This window comes from Gopherus evgoodei, chromosome 10 (assembly GCF_007399415.2).
Source record: "Gopherus evgoodei ecotype Sinaloan lineage chromosome 10, rGopEvg1_v1.p, whole genome shotgun sequence".
NCBI classification, from domain to species: domain Eukaryota; kingdom Metazoa; phylum Chordata; order Testudines; family Testudinidae; genus Gopherus; species Gopherus evgoodei.
In genome coordinates, this window is record NC_044331.1 from 22,763,109 (window position 1) to 22,773,534 (window position 10,426).

Here is a 10,426-nt window from a genome sequence, read left to right on the forward strand (position 1 = left end):
TATTGTGTCACAAGGACTTAGGGGATTTAAAGGAAGGAAGGCTATCTGCCCTGGCGGAAATCCTGTCCCCAGAGAAGTCAATGGCAAAATTCACATAGAAAGTGAAATCCTGTCTCCAGTCAATTTCTAAAATACCAACATTAGTCGCTACACAACGGTATGTATGATACCAAAGCTTTACTGAATATGTCTTATGGAGATAACTGTGGTGGCTTAGATACTGCTAGATGGCAACTATAGGCAATTGATAAATTTTTAGTGGCCACTACTTCCTACTATGAATGTGACAGACTCCTAAACCTAAAGTGAACTGAATTAGACAACCGTAGCATACCATGGTTTTCCATAGGTTTCTGATTCAACTGGAAGGGAAGACCAGGCATTATCAGGACTTCCCACATACAGTATTTCCACACACATTGTATCGACTACAGAAATTTTAATCCCTCTACAATGGTTGTTGTTAAAATGGCTCTATCACTATACATAAAATAAGTGTGCCTTTTTGGGGATTCCCCTGGTCACAAAGAGGACAGTCAAATCGCACACTGGAAAACCTCAAATATAGTGCCAGTAAGACACACCCACTCACAATAGAAAGTCATGATTTTGCATCATCATTTTTACTGGGCATATCCTAAATATTTCAAAATTTTTCAAAAATCTAAGAATTCCAACCAATTATACAGCCAGTTAAACCCCCCAAAATAAATTCCATGAAACTATTGCTGTCTTTTACCAGAAAGAAATCCACTAAATTTTGAAAAACTATTATTTAAAATTTAAATTTGGGAAATTTTGACTAACTCTACCAAATATGGACCATTTCCTGTAACTGTCTAACCCTAACCAGCATCAGTCCTTATATATTCCAAATGTGTTATCATGGCCTAATGATTAAAACAATATGGTTCAGCCTTAGAAGAAATCCACCTTTGGGAAATGTCAATAGTAACTTCCTAAACAACAAAAAGAACAGGAGTACTTGTGGCACCATAGAGACTAACAAATTTATTTGAGCATAAGATTAGGGCTATGTCTACACTTGCAGAGTTTTTGCGCTGTTAGTTTCAATGGTGATAGTGAACCTGTGAAAGAAAAGCACTGGTTTGTGTACTCACTTAACACCTTCTCTGACACCTGTGGAAGTTACATTTGCAGCACTTCCATCTCCAATGAGAGCAGCACACTGAAGGCAAGTATCCCACCGTGCAACTCTCTCCATTTTGACGATAGGTCTTGTGGGAAGGGGAGTGGGTGATCCTGGGGCATCCTGAATCTCTGAACAGCCTCCTGTCCCCAAACACTGATCAGCTTCAGTAGCTCAGCATTGCTCCAAGCAATGGATCATTTGCTCCGTGGAGCAGGCACTCACCTGGCCAGATAAGTGAGCATTTGCCAAGAAAACAGAAAGGGGAGTTTCAAAGTTCCTGGGACTTTACAGGGGGACAGATGGGTGTTTGTTTACCTGGTTGCAGAGCTCCTGACCAGAGTAGTCACCTAGGAACTGTGGGATATCCTGCAGAGGCTAAAAGCTGTGTAAACAGGAAGAACATGTGTCTTCACTTGCACATCATCATAAAAGCATCACCAGTAAGAGCTGTATGCCTCTCGTGGAGGTGGTGAAACTTCTGAGTTTCAGTGCAAAGTCATTGGCAAGTGTAGACGCTACCACAGTTTTTGCACAAAAAAGGGACTTTTCCTTCTTTAAATGGCAAGTGTAGACATGCTCTTAGTCACTCATACGAACAGCAGAGCTTCTTTATCTCCTTTATGCAATCCCACAGAAAGAATACAAGAGTTCAGTTGAAAGGAGTGAGCAATACATGTAGAGCAAATAAAAGGCGCTACTACTTCATTCAGTATATCGTCAAGTTGTGAAATTCCTTGCCACGTTTTCATCAAGTCTAATTATGGTCATGAATTTTTTTCCTCTCTCATGTACCGCATTTTACAGTAGGCTACCTGTTCTGTGGGTTTGCCCACCTTCCTCTGGATCAGCCTGTACTGGACACTGCTAGAGACATTCTACCTTACTTGATGGACCAATCTGGTCTGGCAGGGCAAATCTATGCTCATATAGCTTCACTATAAGAACAGCAGTCACTTTTCACTTCTCTAGAGGCAATCTGCCTTGTTTTACTGCTTCACTACAGAATTATCTGAATGTTTTGGGATGTCTGTTTTATTGTTACATTTCTTGTCCAATATAGTCATACATTTCCCATCCTGCATTACTAAGCACTAAAATATCACAGATGTTTATAGATATACTGGGTTCTATCTGTTTTCAGCAAGGATTTGAAAGAAGCAATTGAAATCTTAATAGAACAGAAACGACAGAGACTTTCCACTGTTGAAAAATTGGAAGAGCGCATGGACTTTGCATCACAACTGATTTTTGCACAGGTATTGAGAATATGAACAAAATATGAATTTGTCCAAAATGCTCGTTACCAAGAACAAAATGGGATTTGTAATAGAATTTGACTTAATCTATATAGCAGAAAGTAATATCATTTAAAACTAATGCAAATTAATTAGTGTTTGGAGCACCTTAACATGGTTCCAGGCTTTGAATAATTGCATCCAAATGTTTGGTTGCTTGTCTGAACCTTTTCAGGTTATATCCACACACCCAAAGCTCTCACGCTCATGCCCACATCTCCTCCAGCCTCTCTTTGGCCCATTTATTTTCCATTTATATAAACACCTTTTACTCCAAAGAATCCCAAGTGCTTCAGAAATCATAACTATGCAGAATGTCTACCAATCAAGTACACCCTAATGGAGCATAGCAAGTGAATGGTGCACAGTATGCTCCAGCAGAGTGAGTGGAGGAGAAATTTGGATTAAGCACAAACCCTTACTTTTCTTAAAAGTGTTATAGGATCATATACACCAGGCAGGACATTGGTTTTCAGTGCTTCATCTGAGACACACATGAAGAGGATATTACTCCTCTCTCCCAGTAGCATAAGGACTGAGTAAACTTTGCTAGGACTTGAACCAGTTGTTTCAAGTGAGTCTACATATTCCACATTCTCCCTTTCCTGTTGACCTAAGAATTTTTGCTGGAGCTCAAGTTCAGTATTCAATATTTGCTCCCTCAAATTTCGTAGAGCCGTGGAGATCTGACTGGTGAGAATGTGAACCAGTGTGTGCTGGAGATGATGATAGCTGCACCTGACACACTGTCTGTGACTCTCTTCTTCATGCTAGTACTGATTGCAGAGCACCCTAAAGTGGAAGAAGATATGATGAAGGAAATCCAAGCTGTTATAGGTAAGGGCTGTCTATAAAGACAATGATATTGGAAAATATTTATGCTTGAGTAGTGATCTAATCATTTTCAGGGAGAAAAATCTAAAGTTTATTTACTGTAAAGTGGGTGCAATAATTATCTCGCTGCATAATATTGTAAAAAAGGACTTCTGAAGTAGCATTCAAAACTGAGTAGAAAAAATGATAAAAGATAAACTACTAAGGAAATAATAAATTAGGACCAGAGGCAATCTGCTAGAATGATAGAGCCAAATTCAGCCCTCAGTTACACCACTATAAATCTGCAGTTACTTCACTGACCTCAGTGCAATTATTCTGGATTTACATTGGTGTAACTGAGAGCAAAGCTGGTTCATGGTGCTTTTTAGCCACCAGTACTGAACTATGAAATTAGGTATGATCTCTTCAGGTAAGCTGAGCTAACAACTATTCACATCATATTATCCCTGTATACATAGTATGCACAGGTAAGAAAGGTGTTTAAAAATGCTACATTCTGTCTGGAAAATTTGAAATTAAGAAACCTATCATATGAATATTTTCTGCATAGTAGTTAAACCTTTCAAGTAATCAAAAGCATTTGGAAAAATGAGAGTCAGAATTTGCAAGTTGATCTATTAGTGGTAAGCTTAATCTTTTATTTTATTTTGGATATGCAATGTAATTAAGATACAATATATGGACACTCCAAAGGATGAATCACTTGCTTTATGAAAGTACCTCTCTAAGATAGGTGAAGTCACATTTCTAATACTGAAATGAGGCCCCCATTCTGGGAAGCATCCTTCAGCAGAGACCACTTTAGCAAGCACTTAACTTCAGGCCTATACTTAAATCCCAAAGAAGTTAATGGGATTTAAGCATGTGCCTAAATACTTCCCGAATACATATGGATTCAAACATGTGCTTAAGTGCTTTCCTGACTTTGAGCACCTCAGTAGTAGAAAGTTGTAGATCAACTGGAGTAAGTTGAAACAAAAGCAACAAAAATGGTTAAATGGCTGAAGAGAATGACTTGAGAATTTTTAAAACTCTGGTCCATTTTCTGGTCTCCTCTGTGGGTGCTAATGAATGGCAGACCCACAAATTATGATAATATTTTAGTCTTTCCTTTCTTTAATTTCTCTTCCCAGCCTGAACAACAATGTAGATATTCATTGCATTCACTCTCCTCCACCGTTATCCCTATCCTTTATTTTGGTTCATTACATTGCTTTTAAATCAAGTTTCATATCTGAAATAAGTAACACTTGTGCAAAACTATTTTAAAAATATTTTCAATGTTGTCCCAGAGCTTTAGCTAAATGTCACCTGTCACCTTTTTCCCCTCCAGCTAGCAAGCTGCATCTCTCTTCTCTTTCTTTATGTGGATGTGTCTGTCTTTCTAATTGGCCACAAGCCTTGTACCCCAGGTGAATCCAGCAAACTCTGCACTTGTATGTTAAGTCAGCACATTGATATCTAAGTGTTGAATCCCATGGGCCATACAAGACTAACAACAGTTCTCATTAATATGTAGCTGAAAGGCCTCTTTTCACAACTATACTTGGCTTCCTAGAAGCAGTCAGCTATAATTTAATGCTAAAAGGCGGCCTCATATCTATCAACTACAAAATGCCTCAGCAAAACCTACATGTGCCACAATGTATCAGACTGCTGAGTTTTCTAAAGTAAATTGTCTCCTATAATCTCACACACATCAGTGATTTCCCCAGTCAGCGTTGTGTACCTTGGCAAGATGGTAAGTTTTAATTAATTCTTCTTCTTTTACTAATACAGAGTTTTCCTCTCAAATTAAGATCTAACTCTGTTGCCTTAGGGTCCTGTTTTTCAAAAAGACCTGTAATTTTGAAGGCACTCTCATTTGGGAGAGCAGAAGATAGAGTTAAGACAGCAAGGAAGCTTTCAGAAGTATTTGTTTCCCTTGAACAAGTGACTGAAAGTTTACTTCTCCAAATGCTTAGCTTTCAAACAGTTCCAGTAATTGCCAGGATTTCAAAAAATTCCATGACTGTTTTCAAACCATTCCATTAAAGTTCACTGAAGAGGATAGAGAACTGTAGTGGAACAGTGCAAAGATGACAAATAGTTTCAACAGTTAGCTAACTTTTTAAAAAATAAATGTTTTGGTATAGGATAGTTGTACAATTTGGTCGAGATTCACTGTCCCCTGCACTGAGGGAGTACACGTACAGCTGGGCGGAGAAGGATACTTCCATTTTGAGGAGGTTGAGATTTCCAAGTCTGGTTTTATTACAATTCAGCCAAAAATTTCAAAATGTTCCATGAAACGTTTTTTGCTCATCTGTACAGGAAGCCCTCACTCTGAGACTGTCTGCCAGGTGGCCTGTTCCAGTGCAGAGTATCCGAGGAGTTTGGGCTGTCAAGGAGTTGAAACACTGGGAACCAAGGATTCCAGGCTCCCAGCTCCCCATCAGGGAGCTGGGAGCCTATAAACCCAGATTCTCAAAGAGCCAGATAGGTGAGCTGGCAGGAAACCAGGAAGTTTTTGGATGGAAACCTGCCTGGCAGGCATGTTTTGAAACCCCTGGTACATAGACTTCCCTCAGAATCCTGCCTGGTTTTCAGTGGAGTTTCGTTTTAATCAACCCATCACCATGAAAGGTTTCAATTTTGTTTTAATCACAATTTGCCAATTCATCATAATTTTGGGAATTTTTTTCTGGCCAGCCATAGCAGGGCTCCTGCAGGTGTCTGGAAGGATCTCACACACTACACTTATTTGGTCCTCATCACCGTAAGGTAGATAGAGAGATCAGTAGACCAGTCTAAGAGTGGATGGCCCAGAAGTGGGTATTGTACTGCCTATGGAACTCCTGGTTCCTGGCAGGAATTAAAGTCCTGATCCAATTTCTGTTTAAACGAATGAATGCCTTTCCATTGACTCCAACAGGAGTTGAACCAGGGCTCACCTACATGGTGCAACAATGCTTCATAGTTTGAAAATCTTAAACTAGTACTACATTAAAATCCACTAGGAAACTTCTAGAATGACCTAGCAGGGTCTACACAGACCAATTAGTGCTCAACATGTTAGTGTGCTTTCAAAATCACACCTCTATAGTGATCATTGTCATATTGTGTAGAGAAACCTTCAGGTCTTAGCCCTGTTTTCCTGCCCTCTCCCACTAGTGCAACCCCTAAGAAAGAAAGGCAGTGGAAATGCCAATTGCCTTCCTTGTGTATGTATCCCCATCTTTCAGGAAAGGGCCTTACTGGTGCACTGGAGATGTAATTTACACATACAGCCTGTGCCACATGTCAGTGAATCTGGGCCTTCAGCTTAAGAATCAATGGCATGTTAAATCAGTTTCATACAAGGCCCTGATCCTGCTCCACTGAACTGAAGCAGTTTTTTGCTATTATTGTCAATGGCAGCAGGATTAGAGCCAGACTGTGTGGGAGAGAGGAGATTTGGATTTGGGGCAGATCATTTGATTAGTCACTTAGTGTCCATGTGGGTAAACAGTATGGCTGACTTCTGTAATATGAGGCTATACAAAGCCACAAGAACCTATACACTCCTTGTCACCATGAATCCTGAAAGGAGACAGTATTTTTACTGAATGGCGGGATTTTCAAAACCATTCTGGCATCAACTGCAACATTTCAAATAGCAATCAGGTAAAATTACAATAGCAAAATCAACTTCTTTTGTCTGCTTTATTCCTCAAGGTGACAGAGACATACAGAGCAATGACATGTCGAACTTAAGGGTTATGGAGAATTTTATTAATGAGAGTATGAGATACCAGCCAGTTGTGGATTTGGTCATGCGCAAGGCTTTACAGGATGATGTAATTGATGGCTATCCTGTGAAAAGTGGGACAAACATCATTCTGAACATTGGACGTATGCATAAGCTTGAATTCTTCCCAAAGCCTAATGAGTTTACTCTCGAAAATTTTGAGAAAAATGTAAGTTTCCTGTCTTCTTTCTGATACAGGATAGAGTATTATTTCTAATTAAAATGGGTCTTCCTCTTATTTGGATCAAGTCCTTTTCATAGGTCAATTTCTCGTTGTCCATGTAAGCGCCAGGATGTACATCACTTTTCATAACATATTTTAATGATTATGAGGGGCTCAGTCATGCATGATGCTGAGCAATACGGCACCATTCCAGCAAGTGCCTCAGTACAGGTTTAAGTTTAAGCACACAAGTAGTACCATCAGGGCTAGACTCCTCAGTACCTTGCAGGACTGGGCCCAATGTCAACTGCAATATATGAACAACAAAATTTATTTGCAATCACCTTTTACTATTAAGGGGTCTTACTTGGGCTTTTCTTCTTCTCCTATTCAGAATTTTGGTTTGTCATTAGTTAAATGGCTGCTTTCCATAGTTAGAAATTAGATTATCCAATGAGAGCTGTTTCAAGTGGTAAAAATATCTCAAAATAGAGGTGAGGGTTGTATTACTTATAACACAAATCTGATTCCTCGATTTTTGATCAAATTAACTGGAAGTAAGCGGAAAACACTGCATTGCATTCAGTGGTAAAGGACATGGACTATGAAATGTTAAGATCAATTTAGCACTTCTCAGGAGGCACTTAGCATTATCAGGCTTTAATGGTTTGATGCAAGTCTTTTGAGTTCCTTAACTTCAAGAAGTAGCAGGCGCCAAAGCCATGCAACCTTGGAGGGCCTGATACGCTCTTCTCCTACAACAGGTACAGCCCCATCTTGATCATATAGAGCAAATCTCCTTGCACTGGTTTTGTGGGTTTTTCCACTATGCAAACATTAATATTAGTATTATGTTTCCCACAGTTTTAGTAGCACCTGTTATATACTCAACTCTGTGTGTGTGTGTGTGTGTGTGTGTGTGTGTGTGTGTTTTGTTACCTATTCAAACCTTTTATTAACTCTTGGCAAATACCTCCAGAAACATCCACACATAATATTCAAATAAAAAAGTGAACAGAAGAATTCGTTTTGAAACCCATTTTGTACTAATTTTTAGTGAATGTTTTAGGAAACATGTTTACTGGTAGGGATCTTTGCAGAAACAATTAAGAAAATATAAGAGGATATTTGCCATAAATTAATGTTGAACTCACAAACATTAAGACTGAACCAGAAAAGAGATCCTATGATTTATATTCATCCAGTCAGAAAATAAATAGTATTATGTACTCTATCCAACCAATCAAAACTAACCAACAAGGTGAATATTTTCATGTTGATAGTCAACTACCAACAATGAACTTTGCACACAATCTTCAGTCCAAGAATTAATAATTGTGGAAAATTCACAAAAAGAAAAAGTGGCTAAATTTATTAAGTTAATTATTCGCTCTAGACTATTTCATCAATTTTACCCATTCTAGCCATTTCTCTCGGTAGATTTCTTGATTGCTTTCTAAGCTCATTTTCTGCTAAAAATATTCCCCTTTGACCAAGTATTTAAAGCAGACTCATTTTCTTGGGCTTCATAACTAATATAATGTGAGCAAAACAATCTGACTTGATGCATTCTGTTTGCCACATAACACACATTGTTCTAATCTAAATGAACAGCAACCCACACCAATCAATAAATTAACTGAGATATCATCATTGGAATCCAGACACACATTTCCAGATTCCAAGACCAGCTCCTGCCCTCATTCACACCTTGTGCAAGACCACTGTAATCAATGGGATCTACTGGCCCTCATTTATGGGCAGAATTTGGCTGCATCACTTTTGCAGTTCCTTAGATCACAGAATGAGAATGCAATTTTAAATGTTATTTCCACAAGTTTTTTTTATTTGATAATTTTTTTAAAGAAAAGGATAAAAACAAACAAAATGATATTAAGGCCAGGAAGTCTGCATGTGAAAAAAAATTTAATCCAAAAAGAGTCTGTCTAAAGGTTCCCCATAAAATGCTTAGAGATTTCAATGATATTCTTAATTTAATGATGGAAATTGTTCTACGTGCCTTCAATGGACCTTTCTCATTGTTTCACATAGGTTCCTTCTCGCTACTTTCAACCATTTGGATTTGGCCCTCGTGGCTGTGTTGGAAAGTTTATTGCCATGGTAATGATGAAGGCAATCCTGGTGACTCTTTTGAGACGGTATAGAATACAGACACCAAAAGGAAGAGGCCTTAAGAACATCCAGAAAAGCAATGACTTATCCATGCACCCAAATGAAAGACAGCCCTTACTGGAGATGTTTTTCATGCCAAGAAGAAACGTAGACAAGTGCCAGGATGACTAACAACAGATCAGTAGTGGTCTGAGAGATCTAAGGTTTCTGCTGTTTTAGTCACATTCTGAGAAATGTCCACCCCTCCTAGGTGCTGTCACACATACTCTGAACTAAACATTCTGTTGCTCTTAATGCATTGCTGCTTTAAGTGATTACTTGTTCTGCTGCAAAGCACGACCAGGTTCTGGTCACGATTCAAAACTGATAAATAAGTTTCAAGTATATAGACAAGTGCTGTCTTCAGTTGATGAGATGTTGCATGCAGAAACTGTCATTACTTTTTTTAAAGCATCCAATTCAAACAGAATTCTGTTCTGCTTCTCACACTGTGCAAGTCCTGAGTGCTCCATGCCTGCAGGATTGCGTGATATGGTTGGGGTTGGTTTGGGGTGGGGATTGTTTTGTTTTGGCAGAGCTGGGCCCCTCAAGAAAAATCATCAGCAGTTATAACAGCTCTAATTTATCTGTCATCCAAAAACATTTTAATGAACACTACTAATGTTCATGTAAAGTATGAGAAACACTGAGAAATGTATCAACTCTATCTACCTGTACACATCTATAGCAATTACTAAATTCCTCTAAAGGTAACGAGGATATAGCCAGTTTATCAATATATTGTCTATAACATGAGAAGTTTTGAAACAATTTTCCCTCTACAGTGTTTTTCTTTCTGGTATATTAAACAGATAAGATCAAAGAATGATTAGGTTAGATAATATTTTATTGATTATATTAAATTCTAAAGGTATCAAGAAATAGATAGCATTTGAGACAACTGCAGTAGGTTTCCAAGGTCTCTATTCCCAGAGTCATAGCCACAGCAGCTCCATAAGTGTCTTCACCTCACACCATTAATACCCAATCATGACTGAAAAGGATGGAGCCCGACACCCAGGTGCTAAGGGAAGAGG

The 10,426-nt window shown here is 38.6% G+C and overlaps 1 protein-coding gene across 1 annotated transcript in view; it reads left to right on the forward strand.

Moving 5' to 3' along the window:
* The window catches only part of LOC115659152 (aromatase), a 50,043-nt gene extending 39,836 nt beyond the window's left edge, over positions 1-10,207 (forward strand). The window contains 4 exon segments of the mRNA XM_030579008.1: positions 2,295-2,409; positions 3,123-3,285; positions 6,982-7,223; positions 9,270-10,207. Coding sequence (XP_030434868.1) covers positions 2,295-2,409; positions 3,123-3,285; positions 6,982-7,223; positions 9,270-9,521 — 772 coding nt within the window. The 3' untranslated portion in view covers positions 9,522-10,207.
* The last annotated feature ends 219 nt before the right edge of the window (positions 10,208-10,426 follow it).